We start from the raw sequence: 22,090 nt of genomic DNA, 5'->3' as shown, positions 1-22,090 counted from the left end.
GTCAAAGACTACAGTAGGATAAAGTTCAATTGGAAAGTTGGGCAGAGGAATGGCAGATAGAGCTTAATCTGGACAAGTGTGAAGTGATACATTTGGGAGGTCAAATGTAAGTATAAGGTACACAGTAAATGGCAGGAGCATTAATATATAGGGAGATCTTGAGATGTAAGTCCATAGCTCCCTGAAAGTGGCAAGACAGTGGATAAGGTGACAAAGAAGGTGTCAGCACAGTTGCCTTTATTAGTCGAGGCATGGAGTATAAAAGTTGGCAAGTCATACTGAAGCTGTATAAAGCTTTAGGTAGGCCACATTTGGAGTATTGTGTGCAGGTCTGGCTGCCACACTATAAGAAGGATGTGGAGGGTTTGGAAAGGGTGCAAAAGAGGTTTACCAGGATGTTGCCTCAATTGAAGGAGAAGTTGGACAAATTTAGACTGTTTTGTGAGAGCATCAGAGGCTGATGTAAATATATAAAATCGAGAGGCATGGATAGGGTGGGTAGGCATAATCGTTTTCCCAGGGTGGAAATGTTAAACAGTATGAGGCATATGTTTCACTATGACTCTATGAAAGAGAGAGAAAATTTTAAGATGTGTGAGCCAAGTGCTACCAGAGGTGATGTTAGAGACAAAAAAAACCACAGATGCTGGAGTCCAAAGTAGACAAGCAAGAGGCTGGAAGAAAACAGCAAGCCAGGCAGCATCAGGAGGTGAAGAAGTCAACATTTTGGGTATAACCCTTTTCCAGGATTCAATATTAAGCACAGAGCTGGCGAGGGGAACCATTTGATACTTGGTGCAAAGGAATCATTCTGTGTTAAGTTCTGAGGAACCTCTGGTGACTGATGTATAAAAGCTGGATTAGGCAGGAAACAACAGTAAAATTAATCTTGCTACATTCAATGAGAATGCGAAACAATGCACAACGTTAAAAACAAAATAATGTTAAATCGATTAAGTGAAGTAAGGACTTATTGCTACAGTTGGTAGTCTGCACTTCCTTTGCAACTTGTAGAAAAATTCTAGATGTCTGGAGAGAAAAGATTTACTATTTGGATACTAGGGGGAGAAATATCACTGATAGGTAAATGTAAACTTGCACAAACACTGTTAAAGACTGCTGGGAAAGCTCAGCAGGTATGGCAACGTCTGTGAAGAGAAATCAGGGTTAACGTTTTGGGTCCAGTGACCCTTCCTCAGAGCTCTTTCTGATTTACAACATCCACAGCTCTTTCGGTTTTTACTTCTCAAGACTTTCTGGTTTTCTTTGCACCGACAGGTGTTATTTTAAAATGCACTTTGGAGTTAAAACTTAATGGTTACTTGGGGAGTTTAACATAATTTTCAGGTGGGGTGTCTGAACCTAACACCTTGAAAGACAATGAAAGAATAGTATCTGGATTAGTGGTGCTGGAAGAGCACAGCAGTTCAGGCAGCATCCAAGGAGCTTCGAAATCGACGTTTCAGGCAAAAGCCCTTCATCAGGAATAAAGGCAGTGAGCCTGAAGTGGGGAGAGATCAGACATTCCTGACAATTTCAATTCGATGGGGAAAATTACCAAGTTAGGCTGTGGATTCCACTCCAGACAGGGTGGAGGGGCAAATTACGAGTCAGCTTGGAATTGGATTTTAAATAAAAACAAAATGATATATTTTGAGGAAAAAAAATTAAATCAAAATTTGCATGAAAAATTCAACCATAAAATATAATGATCAATTCATAAAGCAGAAAGAAATCATAAATTAACTCAGTTCTGTTTATTCTACTTCAAGTTTCCCTGTTGTGTATCAGCTGTGCCTCAGCGTATAACACTCCAATTTGGAGGCAGAAGGTTGTGCTTTTGAGTTCCACCCGACAACATGAGAATAAAAATCTGAACTGAAGCTTCAGTGTAATACTGAGGAAGTGCTGTCTTTCAGATGTGACATTAAATTGAGACCCCACCTGGGTCTCTCAGCAGATTCCAGAGAATCCACTGTGACTTGTCCATGTCCCACTAATAGGCTGAGTAGATATCGGGCAGCATCAACAGTAGCACACAGAGAGCAGACCTCCCTGAAAGTTAGTAAAAGCTTACATGCCTTTTGTTGAAGTGGAGTACATTGCTTTTCTGGGAGCTTGCTGTGTATAAATTGACTGCTGTCATTAGTATATTATGGCAGGTACTACAATTCCAAAGTAGCTCATTAGCTGTAAAGGACTAGGACATCTTGCTGTTGTTAAAGGTGCTACATAAACACAAGACTTTCTTCTTTTTAGGGAGTTGGAGCGATGTTAGTGTCTCTGCAGTAGAACGAATGTCTTACACAGGAGCATAACAGAAGTAGAGATAAGCACTGTTAACACGGAGATCAAACAATAGGTTCATAAATCTTCCCATTGTATCCATTTTAACACCACCAGTTTCCTAGTCAACACCTTGCCTCTTCAAAGATTCACATGAATTGCAAAAAATGCAAATTTTTTTGATGCAGTTTAAGGTAAAGCAGAATAGCATACCCGGTCTTTAAATTCTCCGTTGAAACCCAACTGGTTTTCTGGCTTCCCATCAGGAACCTTGTACAATTTAAACCAAGTTAACGTGGCTTCCAAGTAACCTGGTTTGTATTTTCGGATGTCGTCAATGTCTGTGGGTTGTAAGTCAAAAACATCATTCACAATAAAAGCAACATTTCCATATGCATCATAATAATAAGAACAACAGCTACTGAGAAAGTGGCTTGTATCCATCAAGTCTTTTCATTAAGAAAGGCCCATTCTGGATAATATTAAAATAGTGGTCATTTATAAAGCAACACAAGTGTTTACATGTCAAGGATACTGAGGCCAAATGGTTTCTTAGAGCAAAGTGCCAATCAAATTTACTTAACAGCTAGAGGTGATCATAAATTCAACAGCAGCTTGATTCAGATTCTCTAAGGTTGAACACTCTTGAGAAAAAGAATTACATGTCAATCTCTACAAGTTGGTGCTTGTAGAGATACAAAAGTGTGAATCCTATGATCTCCACTTTCAACAGAATGAAAGTGTGAAGGCATTGTCCTTAGTTTAAAGATAGCTTGTCTTGAATAAGGATAGCTTGCCTTTAATAAACCTTTTAAAAAATTTACTATCCAGAGTTGATATTTGACAGTTGGTTACAATTTGTTGAAACAAAAGTAGAGATCACACTTACAAATGGAAATAAGAACAAAATTAATCACCCAATACTGACTAGCTTCCACATACTGTGATTTCCAGATTCCTAGTGACAAGGTAAGCGTGCTTGTGGCTCAATGGTAGGTTTCCTACCTCTGACCTAGAAACCCTGGGTTCAGCTCCCACCTGCACCAGAAATTCAGAAGAGGTTTATTAAAACATATCTCCACTGAAAGTACAAAGGGGCCAAACACCATGTGACATATGTCTATTACAATGGGCCTGCTTTTTAGGGGGAAGATGGAGCATCCAATGTTTGTGCTCTATTTTATAGGTTGTTCTGCTATAATGTGTGTTTCATTAACACAAATTTTCTGTAACACGATTGAGAAATTGCGGACAAACGTTTGAAGCGTGTGTTGACTGTAATGCAATTACATTGCCTACACTTGGAGTCATAGAGATGTACAGCATGGAAACAAGACCCTTCAGTCCAACTCCTCCATGCCAACCAGATATCCTAAATTAATCTAGTCCCATTTGCCAACACTTGGCCCATATCCCTCTAAACCTTTTCTATTCATATACCCATCCAGATGCCTTTTAAATGCTGTAATTGTACCAGCCTCCATCACTTCCTCTAGTAGCTCATTTCCAAGCACCACCCTCTGCGTGAAAAAGTTGCCCCTTAGGGTCCTTTTAAATCTTTCTCCTCTCACCCTAAACCTATGCCCTCTAGTTCTGGACTGCCCCACCCCAGGGAAAAGACTTTGCCTATTTATCCAATCCATGCCCCTCATTATTTTATAAACCTCTACAAGGTCACCCCTCAGCCTCTAATGCTCCAAGGAAAGCAGCCTGAGCCTGTTCAACCTCTCTCCATAGCTCAAACCCTCCAACCCTGGCAACATCCTTGTAAATATTTTCTGAATTCTTTCAAGTTTCACAACATCCTTCCTACAACAGGGAGCCCAGAACTGCACGCAATATTCCAAAAGTGGCTAATGTCCTGTACAGCAGCAACACGACCTCCCAACTCCTATACTTGATGCTCTGACCAATAAAGGAAAGAATATCAAACACCTCCTTCACTATCTTATCTACCTGCGACTCCACTTTTAAGGAACTATGAACCTGTACTCCAAGGTCTCTTTGTTCAGCAACATTCCCCAAGACCTTACCATTAAGAGTATAAATCCTGCCCTGATTTGTCTTTCCAAAATACAGCACCTCACATTTATCTACGTCAAACTCCATCTTCCACTCTTCGGCCCACTGGGCATCTGATCAAGATCCCAGTGTACACTGAGGTAATGTTCTTCGTTGTCCACCACACCTCCAATTTTGGTGTGATCTGCAAACTTACTAACTATAATCCTATGTTCACATACAAATTATTTACAAAAATGACAAAACGCAGTGTATCCAGCACTGACCCTTTTGACACACTGCTGGTTTTAAGCACTGTTTGTAAAGCATGATTTTTCTATTATCCAGGGTTACACAACCATCACTTTACAGAAGAACTGTCTGGACAGAACTCACAATAATTAAACTGTTCACCTGAGAAATCCTCGCTGTCAGATTAAATGTAATCAGCATTACAAATTGAAATAGTTTCAGTGGCCCTATGTCACTTCCATGCATTAGAACGCTTTTATTAGATTTATTTTCTCTTTTCTGTTGAATAACACAGACTTTACAGCACAGCAGCAGTGTCAATCCTTATACCTTATGCAGGCTTCTCTCTTGGCTTCAGTTCCCTAGCACCATGGGCTGGATCTTGAGTCCACCGCTGAGCATGTTTTCGTCAGGGGAGCATATAGTGTGAGGAATGAATAACTCACCATTTTCCTGCCCAACCCTGACCTGGTTCACTTAATACAGAGGAATCTTGATTATCCGGCATTCAATTAACGAACTTCGGATCATCTGAACAAGATCGTAATGTCCTGATGCTTGGCTAACTGTGTTGTCCGGCATTGATTAAACAAACAAAATACTCCCCATCCGTGTCCTTCGGATAAACCAGTTTCCTCTGTACTTAGAATCATAGAGATGTACAGCACAGAAACAGACCCTTCAGTCTAACTCAACCATGCCAAACAGATATTCTACATTAATCATGTTCCATTTGCCAGCATTTGGCCCATCTCCCTCTAAACCCTTCCTATATGCATACCCAGCCAGATGCCTTTTAAATGTTGTAACTGTACTTAGGGAAGGCACACACCAAAAACAGCAGCCTGCCTACCACTTTGAAAAAAAGCATTAACAGGCAACTTGCTAAACTAACTATATCTGACTATTATGCTGCCCATACCATAATGTAGTTGACATAGGCAAGCAGGGAAGAGTGAAAAGATGATATTTAAGCAAGTTTGCAGAGAAAGTGGGAAGGTGGGGCACCAACATTCCCTCTCAAGCTGCACAATCGCCCCATGTCAGTCTCACTCCATAGCTACACTGTTCTGTTCTTGTATTATGTAAATTGAACAGAATTGTCTTCCACATGAATTGCATTTCTCCAGAAATAAACGGTTGTACTTTGCTTTATTTTTGTTGCTGATCTATATTACTACTTTAAATGACATGTGTCATGTGACATGTGACATGATGCATCCCTTGATTCTTGCAGGAGCACATAGGTACAGAAATTAGTTAGAAAAACCAGATAGATATATCTGGGGCGGCACGGTGGCTCAGTGGTTAGCACTGCTGCCTCATAGCGCCAGGGACCAAGGTTCAATTCCAACCTCGGATGACTGTCTAGATGGAGGTTGTACATTCTCCCAGTGTCTGCGTGGGTTTCCTCTGGGTGCTCCGGTTACCTCCCACAGTCCGATGATTAGATTAGACTACTTACAGTGTGGAAACAGGCCCTTCGGCCCAACAAGTCCACACTGATCCTCCAAAGAGCAACCCACCCAGACCCATTTCCCTCTGACTAATGCACCTAATGCTATGGGCAATTTAGCATAGCCAATTCACCTGACCTGCATCTTTGGACTGCGGGAGGAAACCGGAGCACCCAGAGGAAACCCGGGAAGAATGTGCAAACTCCATACAGACAGTTACCTGAGGTGGGAATTGAACCCGGGTCTCTGGCGCTGTGAGGCAGCAGTGCTAACCACTGTGCCACCATGCCACCCAAAGATGCAGGTCAGATGAATTGGCCAGCTAGAATGTCCATAGCATTAGGTGCATTAGTCAGTGGGAAATGGTTCTGGGTGGGTTACTCTTTGGAGGGTCGGTGTGGACTTGTTGGGCCAAAGGGTCTGTTTCCACACTGTAGAGAATCTAATCTAATCATATGGGAGGGCGGACACATATAAGGTTGGTTAGGAGCTGATGCAGGGATGACACTAGGCTGAGGCATTTTAAGAGCACATCAAAATATATTAAATCTAAGTTTCATTCTGACCTTTGCAGACCTAGAAAAGACATAAAAGCCCTGTATCTGCACAAGCAACTTAACCATGATAATGTATGAAAAGTAGAAACTCGTCCGAAGCTGCAGTGAGATAATTGCAGCAAATAGGAACCTATTTGCATTTTGAAAGGACATGGTCATTGAACCTGAGCTTAGTAAGACTTGATTAGCCTTACAATGGAAAGTACTTATCTCACCTGGGGTCTGGACTAACCTTCTAATGAGATGACTATGCTGTAATTATCTCATACTATTTATAGCCATGTGACAAATTGTATGTCTGAGTAACAAGCATAACTGTGAAGAGTATAAGTATGTGACTAAATCTTAATTTGTTGAACTGTCTCCCATGATCTGTATAACCTTCTGCGTACTGGTACAAGGCCTTTAGACTTCCATCTCCATATCAAATGTTGTTTAAATCGCTATAGCAATCCACATGTGTCTCTGTTCAATTGTGACTATTATTTTCTAAGCAGTAGATCCTTATTCCTCCTATCAAATGTACCATTTCATACTTAGTTATTGTGCCATTTGCACACCAATTCTGACAGTTTGCTGACATAGTGGCCTAGCCTAGATTTTCACCATGGTGCACAGCCTTTTCTTGGAGGTTGGAATGGGGAAAGATTGTGTTTTTCACATGCGTAGTTCCTAGATGTAGCGAGCCATTTAATGCATCAGCTATCTCCACTCAAATCAGATTTTTGTAGCTCCAAAGCAGGAAATCTGAAGTATGCAGTGTATACCTAACTTAAAAAAATGTCTAAATTAATCTCCATTTATTTGGCTAGCCAAGATAGTCTTTTGGAAAGGTCAGGCACTCTTTTGGATATGATCCCAGGACAGCTTTGGGAACATCAGATACCCCCTGGAGAGATAAGGTGTCCTTTAGGAGAGGTAAGGTGCCCTTTGGGATTGTTAAAAGTAGGCACGAGTGTGTCTAAAAAGTGCTTTTATTATTAATTGATTAGCTTATTGGAGGGGTTAACGGAGTTGTAAAGAGGACATGTTACAAATGTCAAGAGTACCTGTCCATACATAACTATTAAAGGGAATTGTCAAGGCATTTAAAAGACCTGCCCTTTAAATCATAAAAGAAATATATCTGGAGTGTTTAACATCATTGCTTACTATTTATCTATGTTTTGATGTAATCATGAGGGCCTTCATTACTGGATTATTGTTGAGTGACTAATTTCACAACAATCTATTATTACGGTTGGGTGTTTGCCATTTCAGTTTGATTGACAACTCCAAATGTTGGAGCTCTTTGAAGTGGGACTATGAATTTCTGTACTTGATTTAAACATTTATTGTGATAAAATTTCATGCAGTTGAAGGAATGTAAACGTGATATATGAGTTATTATGGATGATAGTATTGTTTCAGTCTTGGCATGTTTGCAATAGACACATGGACCTGGATATATGTCATTAGGTTGGGGCTGGATCCTTCTTGGTTCTATGTTTCTGACTTTAAAACTTGCTACCCACCTGCCCTATTTGCAGCATGGAGGTGAATGGATTTGGCTGGATTAGATGTCTGGCTGGAGAAGAACTAATTTGTAAGTGATGGTAACCCCCTCTCACCTCTACCAATGAAAATCCCCATCAGATCAAGTATCCATCAGGCAATAAATGCTGTGGCCAAGAAATTCCACCCTGGATGTAGGTTTGCTCACTGAGCTGGAAGGTTCATTTTCAGATGTTTCGTCACCATACTTGGTGAGCATCCGGACGAAGGACTACTGGTGTTATATTATAACATAATAAGATAGAAAGCAGGAAACACCAGCAGTGCTGCATCTGGAGGCTCACTGAAGATGTTACCTAGTATGGTGACGAAATGTCTGAACATGAACCTTCCAGCTCAGCGAGCAAACCTACATCCAGAACCTCAACCTGAGCTACCAATCTTCTCAAAACTTGCTAAATTCCACCCTGACTGAAGCTGCTGGCTGATCTGGTACAGAGTTGTCAAAGGCCTTGGATGATCAATCAAGAAGACTGGGACCGGTGTGAAAGTAACGGTGTACTAAGTGGAAGAGGATCGTGGGTTGACAGTCATGGAGGTCAGAGGCAAGGACATGGGGATACCTTTCAGTGGTTACCTCCACGCCCCTGTGTGACCTCTGATTATGGCAAAAGGAGGCCCCTTTCTCAAAGAGGCAGTCGGACTGACGTTGCATCCTTGTAAGGAAGGCAGCCATATTTCCCGCCTGTTATGAAGGCAGGCAATTGAGCCAGTGGATGGCAGAAGCTTTTATGTGGTTGCTAAATATCCATTTAAGGACTTTTAATTATTAATGGGTCAGCACAGACCTACCTACCCAGACTTTAATTGCATAGATGGTTTGAAGGTATCACACTCTGATGCTAATTATTTATCTAATTATTTGCCTTTACATGTCTTGTCACTTATAGGGAATGTAACACCTCACTCAGACTCACAGTGATATTATGAAAATACTAACTTCTCAACTTCACCCATATTTATGCTTTGCCTTATTACTTTCTGAAAGCTGTTACTGAAACATCCTGTATTTTTAAGTAAATGGTGACCATCTTTAAAAGCAGGGGCGTGATACATATAAATGAATGGATCACTGCTTATTTACATTTGTTTGTGAAATATCTTGGTAACTTTTACACTTTTGCAGACCACCAAACTAAACTTGATAAAGTTGTAGTAGTGATAAGCTCTGGCCAATGTTTCCCAAACCTTTTCCCAGCGAGACCCCCAATGAGAATAGGGCCCTGTTAGAATAACAGCACTGCTGTTATAGCTCATCCAGAGCTCCACAGCCACAGTTTAGATTCCTTAGATTAGATTCCCTACAGTGTGGAAACAGGCCCTTTGGCCCAACACGTCCACACCACCTCTCCGAAGAGTAACCCACCCAGACCCACTTCCCTCTAACTAATGTGCTTATCACTATGGGCAATTTAACATGACCAATTCACCTGGCCTGCACATCTTTGGACTGTGGGAGGAAACACCCAGAGGAAACCCATGCAGACATGGGGAGAACGTGCAAACTCCACACTCACAGTCACCCGAGGCTGGAATCGAACCTGGGACCCTGGTGCTGTGAGGCAGCAGTGCTAACCACTGACCCACTGTGTTGTTGTCTCACAGGTCACAACTCCAAAATTTCACATTGTGATCCCACTTATGATCTCGTAACCCCATTTTAGGAAGCCAAGTTTCGACATAGTCTCTGGCTGCAACAATTTGATCTTATCTTCCTTTTCTCAGCCACAGTACAAGATTCATCAAAATAACCCCATTCATCTCAAATGACATTGCTCATGCTAACACATAAACTATCAGATGATTCAAAAAAAGAAAAATACTGTAAATGCTGAAGACCTGAAATTAAAACAGAAATTGCTGGAGAAACTCAGCAGGTCCAGCAGCATCTGTGGAGACAGAAACACAGGGAATCGTGCCATAGTTTGAGAAAGTGTCAGTTTTGTCAAGTTTGATGAAAGGTTTCTGTCCATGACACCTAATGAGCTTTCTTACGTTATTTTACCAAACTTGCCTCATTAGCTACCTCGCATACTTGTACAACACACATCCTGTCTAATGCTAGCCTGATTCTGACACTCATTGGAGCTGGGAGAACTCACCAGTGCCTGGATGTCCTGGGATACCCTGGGATTCCTGCTAGTGGTGCTATCTTTAAAAGGTTATCGTGCACCCAGACAAGCAGAGTCAGTCCAGAGCTGCTCTGCACAATTCCTAGCATTTGACCCCAGTGTGGCAGGCAGGGGAAACTTTGCAAACAGCTGCCTAAAAGTCCTGGTGGATGAGTAGGGAGGTCCTCTTCCCCAAGGGCTGACAACACCAGACCCTGGCAGCCTTGTCTCAAGTTGTCATGCAGGTCAGTGCAGTCTCAGCCACCTGAAAGAATGCAGAGCACTGTCAGAAGGAGTGACCTTCTCCACTCTGCCATCATCTGCTATCGCACACTCACTCTGTTTCTGCTACTGCACCCACCACTCACCAATGCTCATGCTCTACCACTCTCACTGCTGCACACGACATCTTCCCTCACCCCAATCCCTCACATCATTAACACTGCAAGCTCTCTGTGCTGCTTACTCACTCCCTCAAGATTGTTCACCATATTTCATCCACCTGCACCAACACTAACAGCTGTGCCAGACACTTGCATCTTCCTTGCTACGGTTCTCTACCTCTTTCTGGGAGAAACCAGCCCACAATGTGAAAGAAGGAGTCAAGATGAGTGGTGATCTGCCTGACATTCAGCTGCCCACTGAGTACATGCACAGTATTCTTACCCTGACCATCCTGAGTCGATGACTCACTGTTTCCAAGTTTCTGGACTGTTAACAGAGGCTGTCCATGACTGACTCTACCAGAACCCCTAGCTGAATGGTGTCGCACTTGACATGACTGAGAATTATTGACAACCATAACATTGGCTTTGTGTCTACCCAAGGCAATACTAAAATACAGTGAGCCTGGAAGTGCGAGCTGAGGGGGACAAAGCACAAAAGGCAAGGTAGGGATGCTGTGAGCATCCAGGTAGGCTGAAATTGAGTGAGCGTTGACAGCATAAGTGAGCAGCCCAGAGATTTGCCCCTGTCCCTGTATGCAAATTGTCCTTGCAGTAGCATTTCAAATGTGAGGTGCCAGAGCACCTTGAGGTGCAGCACAAAAGTTCTGAAGCGTATTGCAAATGCGTCAGAGATCAGGGAAGCTGGTACATGTTAAATACCAATGTCTAAGGACGTAAAGTGTGTGCAGCTGATTACCATGGGCTGAATGTTACTGTGAGGTGTTCAATGTGACACAGAGCAGCAAGCAGCAAGCTGAAGTTGCCATGTCCTCAGTCCAATTTACACATCAGGAATTGGTGATGTTTAGCTCTGGATGACAGAAAAGGGATTGGATAATACTGAGGCAAGATTTGTGGTTAATGAAGCAATAATTCCTCCAAATAGCTGCTTGCTAGCCAGAATCCCGTCTTGATAGCTAGAAAACTCTGTTTGAAAATGCAACAAATTACTCCCAACTTGTAAATCAACTAGGAGAAGGTGAGGACTGCAGATGCTGGAGATCAGAGTTGAGATTGTGGTGCTGGAAAAGCACAGCAGGTCAGGCAGCATCCGAGGAGCAGGAGAATCGGTGTTTTGCGCAGAAGCCTTTCATCAGGAATGAGGCTTGTGGGCCAAGGGGGTTGAGAGATAAATGGGAGGGGGGGTGGCTAGGGGGAAGATGGCTGGGAATGCAACAGGTAGATGAAGATGGGGGTGATGGGGATAGGCCAGAGAGGAGGGTGGAGTGGATAGGTGGGAAGGAAGATGGACAGATAGGACAGTTCAAGAGGGCGGTGCGAATTGGAGGGTTGAAACTGGGATAAGGTGGGGGGAGGGGAAATGGGGAAACTGGTGAAATCCACTTTGATCCCATGTGGTTGAAGGGTCCCAAGGTGAAGATGAGGAGTTCTTCCTCCAGGCGGCGGGTGGTAAGGGGTCGATAATGGAGGAGGCCCAGGACCTGCATGTCCTTGGGGGACTGGGAGGGGGAGTTAAAGCGTTCAGCCACGAGGTGGTGGGACTGCTTTGTGCATGAGTCCCAGAGATGTTCTTTGAAGCATTCCGCAAGTAGGCATCCTGTCTCCCCAACGTAGAGGAGACCGCATCGGCAGCAATGGATACAGTAATTGGCGTCTGTGAAAGTGCAGGTCAAATTCTGATGGATGTGGAAGGCTCCTTTGGGGCCTTGGACGGGGAGAGTGGAGGGATGCAGTTTGTGCAATTCTTGCGGCAGCAGGGGAAGGTGCCAGGGAGGGTGGGTTGGTGGGGGGGGCGGGGGGGCGTGGACCTGACGTTGCATGGACAGGTTGGATTGAATGGTCTGTTTCCGGAGCTGTAAATCTGTATGACTCTATTACTGAGAGTCTACCATCTTATTCAGTAATAATATCCTCATCTCTAGATGAGGTTCAAGCCTTGCTCAAATACTAGAAGGAATACTTTAACCCAACGATCTAAGTGTAACACAGAAGAACTTCAAAGTTGCCATCTTTCGGATGAGATGGTGCACTGAGCTCCTCTTCACTAATTCAAGTGGACGAAAACGGTCTCAATGATGCTATTCCAACAGAAATAGGGACATTTTTAGTTCCCTCGATAATACTTAGCCCTTAACAACCACCAAATGAAACTCTGATCATTTCCTCACTGTTGGACCTTTGAGTATAAATTGGTAGCCGAATTTGATTACAACTCCAATGCAAAAGGGACCAAAGTCACCATAGTCTTATTAGACCATAGGGCTGCTCTCTCATCAGAGAGAGAGAGAGAGAGAGAGAGAGAGAGATAGAGAGATAGAGAGAGAGAGAGAGAGAGAGAGAGAGAGAGAGATGACTAGTGGTGGTGGTGGTTTAACCTGAGGGGCACTGCACCTCAGATGAAGGGAGAGATTGAGAAGGAGAGCCCTTCATGGTAACCTCAACCATTGTGGGAACTGAACCAACGCTGGCGGCATTACTGTGCTGGCCAACCCGCCAGTGAGCTAACCGACCCCCTGAAAGGAAGCATATAATTGCCAGTTATTTCTTTCATTATTTGCACTTGAAGTGCGAATTTCATGATTTTGGTGCTTCACTCTGGAAGAAATAAACAAACATGTTCAGGCCAAATGTAATCCTCACTTCAATCAGTTTTGGGAAGACAAATTACCATGGTTGCAATTACAAGGCTCACATCATTCAGCCAGTAGAGCCTTTGAAAACCAGCTGTGGTTAGCAACAGCTGAACACACACTAACCATGTGTAGTACACAACACTTGTATCGCATTCCAAGGATACTTATATAGATGGCTTTGTACAGCTTGTAGTGAAAACAAATGAGGTACACACAGCAAGCTAAAGGCTTGATGAATGTTGGCCCCAATCTTCAAGTATCAAGATACAATGACATATGGAAGAAGGTGAAAGGAGCAAAAGGCTTTCTGAAAACCATTTGATAAATGTACACTCTAGTTGTTATAATTTTGATCATTCTCTGTGATTTAAAATTAAGTACTGCAGTTAAATTTACAGTGACAGTCCTAAGGAATAGTAACAAAATCACTATTTCACATTGCATCTTTTTACTCTTTAGTGAGCGTGAGGAAATAAATATTTTTGATCAATTATAGACATGTCTAGACTTAAAATCTCAAAAAACTACAGGGGTCAAATCAGTATTAGCTTATTGTGGTGAACGCTAGATAAGTTTACCGGTAAAGTGCAAGGACAGATCACTCTTAGCATATAAACTCTCTTCAGAATACCAAGTTGGCTTTTTTTTGTGTTTCAGTATTCAGGTTTGAGAAGGATAGAATACCTTTCTGCTTATGTTTAAGAATGCTCCATCATTGCTCACAACATTTCTTGATTTATCTGAGAACATGGTTACAAGGAGAAGCGGTCATGTTCAACACGCTCAACTCTGTTCTGGCCAGTAAGTGTTTAAAAGACCTTATCTGTATTGTCCCAGCCATAAATTAAGTGTCTTTCTATTTTCTTAACATGAAGATTGAAATTTTATTGCAGCTTTTCTCAGGCAGAAAGGCTATCATCTTGAGCTTCTGACAAGTGTGGAAACTCCTTACTGGATGTATGAGTACCTGAACCAAGATTTTGTTTGCTTGATAGAAATTACACACTCTCTTCCTGAGGGATGCTCACAACTTACTCAGACCAGCCAGGATATGTGACCCACAGAATCCCCAAGTATGTGAAAACTGCTGCCTGCCTATGTAAGTTTCCCAATACACAACCAGCTTCAGCCACACCCATTCATTAGTCTTTAACCTTATAGCGTTCGCCAAATTCCAGCCCTAACTGACAGATCAACCTGCCCTGCAAACATTAGTGAGCCAGGGTTGGTTGGTTAATCATTGACAGTGTGTTGCAGTTCTGCAAACCTATCTGATTTGTCTTGCAGATTATATATACCACCTTAGCCAATCATTGCTTCAAAACTTTCATGACCAGGAGTGTCAGCTCGGAGATACCTGCCCATCTCCTCAATCCTCCCACAAAAAGACAGAGGGACATTGGTTGTTGCAAACCTAGTAGAACAACCCAAAGCTTGGCAGTAATAAACATTGCAAACTTGTAATACTTACCATTAAACATTTGCGCTTCAGGGTCTTCGAGGTTGATAGCAATAATTTTCCAGTCCATTTCTCCTTCATCAACAAGAGCCAAAGCTCCCAAGACTTTTACTTGAATAACATCTCCACAAGAACACACCTGGTAGAAACACAAGTGGAACGCACGACTATTAAAATTCACATATGCAAATATAATAAAAATGTGTTATTACTTCGATCACTCTGAGGATGGTGTGACTGCAATTGTTGTAATTCTACACTTTATCATTAGTTCTGTTTACCGATTCAATTCTCAGTTCATAAATCAATTGGGTAGCTTATAACTTACAAAACTGAGGAAAATCACATCTTGACTGACAACCAGCAGCTAAGTAAAGTAATAGATGTTTCCTGTTCAGTTCTTGGGCTCACTACAAATGACCTAGGAATTGGTCACAACTTAAGAGAAACTGCATACTTCTGATTGCCAAATGCAAAGCGAAAATCATACAGGCAAATATATATTGTACAACTGCATATCATTATTACTTCATATCCCATTGCAAAGCACACTTTTTAAAAATCGGTTTAATTAAAATGTCACCTAAACAGGATTACTCTCTATCCTGAATGTAGATCTCCTCATTTACCAGTTAACTGTTCAGTCCATTACAATTTTAATATTTTGGACACAGGAACAGGAAGAGGCCATTCAGACTGTCGAGCCTGCCTTGCAATTCAATGTGGTCATGGCTGATTGAATGCTTCAATGCCTTTTACCCACCCCAATGCTATAACTCTGCATATCACTGGCATAATTGCACTCAAAGACTAAGCTTCGGCAGCCCTCTGCAGTAAAGAATTCCAAAGGACCACAGTCCTCAGCATAAAATAAATTTTGTTAATCTCAGAATGCTTAAATTGTGCCCCCTGGTTCTAGACTGCCCAACCAAGGAAACTACCCTGTCTAGTTAGAACACAGAACATAGACCGTTACAGCGCAGTACAGGCCCTTCGACCCTCGATGTTGTGCCGACCTGCAAAATTAATCTGATGCCCATCTAACCTACAACATTCTATTATTATCCATATGCATGTCCAATGCCCATTTAAGTGCCCTTAGCGTCGGTGAGTCTACTACTGTTGGAGACAGGCTGTTCCACGCCCCTACTTCTCTGAGTAAAGAAACAACCTCTGATATCTGTCCTAAATCTATCACCCCTCAGTTTAAAGCTATGTCCCCTCGTGTTAGCCTTCACCATCTGAGGAAAAAGGCTGTCATTGTCCACCCTACCTAACCCTCTGATTATCTTATACGGCTCGACTAAGTCACCTCTCAATCTTCTTCTCTCCAAAGAAAACAGCCTCAAGTCCCTCAGCCTTTCCTCATAAGACCTTCCTTCCATACCAGACAACTTCCCAGTAAATCTCCTCTGAACCCTTTCCAAAGCTTCCAAATCCTTCCTATAATGCAGTGACCAGAACTGCACGTAATACACCAGGTGCAGCCTTACCAATGGCTTCTACAGCTGAAGCATGACCTCATGGCTCTGAAATTCAATCCCCCTACCAATAAGCGCGAACATACCACATGCCTTCTTAACAACCCTGTCAACCTGGCTGGCAACTGTCAAGAATTTATGCACCTGGACACAGAGATCTCTCTGTTCATCTACTCTGCCAAGAATTTTACCATTGAGCCAGTACTCTGCATTCCTGTTACTTCTTCCAAAGCGAACAACCTCACACTTTTCCGCATTAAACTCCATTTGCCACTTCTCAGCCCAGGTCTGCGTCTAATCTATGTACCTCTGTAACCCACAACATCCTTCGGCACGATCCAAAACTCTGCCTACCTTAGTGTTGTCCGCAAATTTACTAACCCGTTCTTCTACGCCCAATCCAGATCATTTATAAAAATTACAAACAGCAATGTCCCCAAGATAGATCCTTGTGGCACCCCACTGGTAACTGAGCCCCAGGATGAACATTTCCCATCAACCACCACGCTCTGTCTTCTTTCAGCTAACAATTTCTGATCCAAACCTCTAAATCACCTTCAATCCAGAAACTCTGTATTTTGTGCAATAGCCTACCGTGTGGAACCTTATCAAATGCCTTACTGACATCCACATACACCACATCAACCGCTTTATCTTTATCCACCTGTTTGTCACTTTCTCGAAGAACTCAATAAGGTTAGTGAGGTACGACTTACCCTTCACAAAACTGTGTTGACTATCTCTAATCAAATTATTCCTTTCCAGATGATTATAAATTCCATCTCTTGTAATCTTTTCCAACACCTTACCCACAACCGAAGTAAGGTTCACCACCCTATAATTACCAGGGTTGTCCCGACTCCCCTTGTTAAACAAGGGAACAACATTTGCTATCCTCCAGTCTTCTGGCACTATTGTTGTTGACAATAATGACATAAAGATCAAAGCCAAAGGCTCTGAAATCTCCTCCGTGGCTTCCCAGAGAATCCAAGGATAAATCCCAGCTAGCCCAGGAGTCTCATCTATTTTCAGATCTTCCAAAATTGCTAAACCATCCTCTTTGTCAACCTCAATCCCATCTAATCTTGTAGCCTGTATCTCTGTATTCTCACTAACATTGCCCTTTTCCAATGTGAATACTGATGAAAAGTAGTCAATAAACACTTCCCCTGTGTCCACAGATTCCACGCACAACTTCCCACTACTATCTTTCATTGGCCCTAATCTTACTCTAGTCTGTTTTAAATTCCTGATATACCTATAGAAGGCCTTGATCCTATCCACAAACAACTTCTCATGTCTCCTCCTGGCTCTTCTTAGGCCTCTCTTTAGATCTTTTCCGACTAACTTATCATTCTCAAGCCCCCTAACTGAACCTTCTCGCCTCATCCTCACATAAAAATTCTTCTTCCTTTTGACAAGAGCTTCAACTTTAGTAAACCACAACTCCCTCTCTCAACAACTACCTCCCTGCCTGATCAGTATATACTTAACAAGGACCCACAGTAGCTGTTCCTTGAATAAGCTCCATATTTCAAGCGTGTCCATTCCCTGTAGTTTCCTTCCCCATCCTATACATCCTAAATCTTACCTAATCGCATCATATTTGCCTTTCCCCCAGTTATCCTCTTTCTCTGCCGTATATACCTATCCCTGCCCATTGCTATTATAAACATAACCGAATTGTGGTTACTATCGCCAAGGTGCTTACCTACCTCCAAATCTAACACCTGGCCGGGTTCATTCCCCGGTACCAAATCCAATATGGCACTGCCCCTGTTGGCCTGTCTACATACTGTGTCAGGAAACCCTCCTGCACACAATGAACAAAAACTGACCCATCGAAACTACTTGAACTATAGTATTCCCAGTCAATATTGGGGAAGTTAAAGTCCCCCCTAACAACTACCCTATTACTCTTGCTCCTATTGAGAATCACCTTTGCTATCCTTTCCTCTACAACCCTGGAACACTTTGGAGGCCTATAGAAAACTTCCAAAAGGGTGACCTCCCCTTTCCTGTTTCTAACCTCAGCCCAAACTACCTCAGTGGATGAGTCCTCAAACGTTATCTCAGCTGCTGTAACACTATCCTTAATTAACAATGCCACAACCTCCCGCCCCTGCCATATTTTACCATCTTCTCTGTTCTTACTGAAACATCTAAATCCCATTCCCGTCCCTCCTCTAGCCATGTCTCCAAAATGGCCACAGCATCGGAATCCCAGGTACCAACCCATGCTGCAAGTTCACCCACCTTATTCCAGATGCTCCTGGCGTTGAAGTGCACACATTTCAAACCAACATTCTGATTGCTGGTGCCCTCTTCAAGTATTTTGCAATTATGAGACCACCTCTTATTCTTCGAAGTACTAGAGAACACAAACCCAGATTGCCCAATCTCTCTTGATAGAAGTGTTACGCCATCTTCAGAATAAGTCTGGTGAACATTTCCAGCACACCCTCGATAGCAATACTATATCTCCAGGGATAAGGAGATCAAAACTGCACGTTACTTTAGCTGCAGTCTAACAAAGCTTTTACAATCTTCCTATCCATGCTAATTTCCTTCAACCCCCTCATTCTCCCTCCTCACTAGCTCGAAGAGATTTCTTATACATTTCTCAGTGAAAACAGACACAAAACAACTATTTGGCTTCTCTGCCGTTTCTTTAGTCCCCCCCATATAAATACTCCTGACTCTGAGTGTACTGGACTCACATTTGTTTTAACCAAATGTTTCCTTTTTATATATTTATAATTCTACAGTTCATTTTTGGTGATTTTTTTTCTAGATTGCAATCATTTTCTATTCTCCATTTCCTTATCATTTACTTGGTCCTCTTTTGCTGCATTCTAAAAACCTCCCAATCCTCACAATTACAGCTAATTCTGGCAACATTATAGGCTTCTTCTTTCAATTTTACACAATTATGAACTTCCTTTGTTAGCCAAGATTGACTGATCTTTATTGAGTTTTTGCGCCTTGACAGAATGGACAGTTGCTCAAAGTTATGTAATAGTTCTTTAAAGTCTATCCTTTGCTTATGTACAGTCATGCTTTTTAATATATTTTCCAAATACGTCTCAGGCAATTTCTCTTCAATTTAACGCTTGTACTTTAGGTTGAACAACCTAACTTTCAAACATAATGCTCTATTGTACAGATGCCTTGCCTCTCTTATATTTCCCAGTCCTTCTGGTCCAATATTACTGCAAGGTTTCATCGATATTGCCTTTGAATGCTTGAGGCTTTTTTCAATCCAGTTCAGTTTTGAGTGAGGGGTTAAACATATTCTCCAATAGGAGAAAGTGAGGACTGCAGATGCTGGAGATCAGAGTCGGGAGTGTGGTGCTGGAAAAGCACAGCAGGTCAGGCAGCATCTGAGGAGCAGCAGAATTGACGTTTCGGGCAAAAGCCCTTCATCGTCGATTCTCCTGCTCCTCGGACGCTGCCTGTCTGTGCTTTTCCAGCACCACATTCTCGACCAATATTCTATTCCATATTCTTTCATATCTTGGATTCTATAATAATCAGGAAGTAATGAATTTACTTAGACATTTTAATGAAAGCTGCAAAACACAGTGCCTTTCAGTTACTAACACAAAGACATGCAAGTATGTCAACAGACACCAAATGTTATATCTTCAATACTTCAAACATTTAGGCACCAGCTTGAACTTAATGGTACCAAACTCACTTCTGTCTCAAAAGGTTGAGATTTAAGTCTCACTTCAGAGATGCAAGCACATGATCGAGGCGATCACTTCAATTCTGAGGGGGGGGGGGGGGGGTTGGCTGTCTTTTGGATGAAAATGTTGGATTAAACTGAGGCCCACAGTCCCCTCAAGTAGATATAAAAGATGTCACCGGACTACTCAGAGGAGAGGGAGATCTGACAAACCTTTGTCCCTCAACCAACATCACGAAAACAGGTTATTTGATAACTATCACTTTGTTTTTTGTGGGGCCTTGTTGTGTGTAAATTTAGCTGCTGCAGTCCCTATTGACTGTATTTTAAATGCAATTAATGAGCTGTGAAACACTTTTAGATGTCCTTAAATTCTGAAAGGCACAATATAAATGGAAGTCTTCTTTGTTGTACAGATATTTCCTTATGACTCTACGGAGCTTTGAAACACAAACCTTTTAAGAGGTCTTTGCAAAAGAGGATTTCATCAGTTACAAGTAGTTTAGTAAGGTAGCTTCCAACATTGGCTCAAAGGAGACTCAACTCCCAGCAATAGAAAGCATGTGGCCTAAGGAGAAGAAAAGAAGAAAACAAAGGAGATGCAAATCCCCTTTCATAAATCCACTCCAGAAAAATACTTTTCTCCAACCTCTTCAGTAACTTTTGCAAATAGACATAATTTAGAGAATTATTTTCTACTGAATATTGTTCAGGGAAATATAGCTGCTCTTGCCTAATTCCTAAATGTGTGACTGCAATGAGAGTCTAGTTATAATTTCATCTCCAAGTAGTGAATGCCAGCATTTCAAATATAAAACATGGGCTCATTAGTCTAATTCATTTGCTGATCAGTGGAAACTGTCCTCTTCAGCACATGATGCAAATTTTGCCAATTACACAACACAAAACTGCATCCGTTTCTTCGTAAGCCTAGCTAAGAATTAACCCCCTCGAGTTCTTGCTTACCCTGTCTCGGATTCCAGCTTGAATTTCTCTAAAATTCTCCCTTTCATCTTCAGTGTGAGGCTTTAAATGTTGATTTCAAATAAGCTTTCACTATATCACAAATACTTATTCCCTTACTATCATAAAAGGCATATGCTTTCAGGCTTATTTCCAAAGGAAATGCCTCCTAAAAACTGAAAATTTATATCTATGCAGCACGTTTCACGTGCTTATGGTGTCTCAAAGTATCTTACAACATGAAATCCTGTTGCTGTGTGGTCTCTGTTATATACTGGAAGAAATGTGGCAGCCACATTTTCAATCTTTAGATCCTCACAGAAATCAATGGGGTAAATAACTGGATAATTTGTTTTAGTGAAGTTGGTTGAAGGGTACATAACGATCAGGTTCCCGGGACAATTTCTTTGCCATGCGATTTTTTAAATATCAGCTTGAGGAGTAATCATTGCCTCACTGATTCTCATCCAAAAGATGGCATATTCAAATGCAGCACTCCTTTAACACTAGCCTGGATTATGTTTCCTGCAGTGGAACATGAACCAACAGCCTTCTAATACAGAGGTGAGATAGCTTCCAATAGTTAACTTTGAGCTAATTAATTAGTGAAACTATCTATCATTTTTCACCTGGCTGTATATTATTCAGGTCCATTCGAATTCAGGTCCAGATTGATTCCAGAAAATTAGTTGTGGTTATATAACAACATTTTTTCAAAAAAAAAACTAACCCTCGATCCAATGTCACAGACATCGATTGGATCATTATCACCACCACAGTCTGTACAGGGATCCTTGTGGAAGGGATCTTCCCAAGTCTGCTGGGGCAAGAAAACACATTTGAATGTTAAATATTTAAATCAATGTTCGTTAATGAACATATTGCACATTCCATTGCAACTCTAGATTGGCTCTAACAAAATAACTGATGGATTAACAGAATGTAAAACATCAGTGGAAATCTGAGACAATGAAATTGATTATTAAATATCCTTTACTTCTCAACATTTTGCTTTCATACTCTTGCTTCAAAAAAAAATTGGTTGAGTTTTGTATTGCTTTCTTCCCCTTTTTCAACTGGATTTTATAAGTACTTATATAACTTTCAAGAAGGCATGATAAAATCTTTGATGGATCCAGAGGACACAATAAAATGTCCGATGTGCTTCCAGGGTGTGGAAAACTTTCTCTTTATGTAAGAAATGGCAAAAAAGTAGATTGGCTCAAATAGAATAGTCA

The 22,090-nt window shown here is 41.8% G+C and overlaps 1 protein-coding gene across 1 annotated transcript in view; it reads right to left on the bottom strand.

Moving 5' to 3' along the window:
- LOC140491012 (inorganic pyrophosphatase-like) overlaps nucleotides 1–22,090 on the bottom strand; it is a 58,533-nt gene that overhangs the window by 16,725 nt on the left and 19,718 nt on the right. Inside the window, exons 5-7 of the mRNA XM_072589157.1 lie at nucleotides 21,583–21,669; nucleotides 14,730–14,856; nucleotides 2,500–2,627 (exon numbers count right to left, since the gene is read on the bottom strand). Of these exons, the coding sequence (XP_072445258.1) occupies nucleotides 2,500–2,627; nucleotides 14,730–14,856; nucleotides 21,583–21,669 (342 nt within the window). The remainder of the gene's footprint in view (nucleotides 1–2,499; nucleotides 2,628–14,729; nucleotides 14,857–21,582; nucleotides 21,670–22,090) is intronic.

This window comes from Chiloscyllium punctatum, chromosome 2, assembly GCF_047496795.1.
Source record: "Chiloscyllium punctatum isolate Juve2018m chromosome 2, sChiPun1.3, whole genome shotgun sequence".
NCBI classification, from domain to species: domain Eukaryota; kingdom Metazoa; phylum Chordata; class Chondrichthyes; order Orectolobiformes; family Hemiscylliidae; genus Chiloscyllium; species Chiloscyllium punctatum.
Note: the sequence above shows the minus strand (reverse complement) of the source record. Positions and strands in the feature narration are given on the sequence as shown.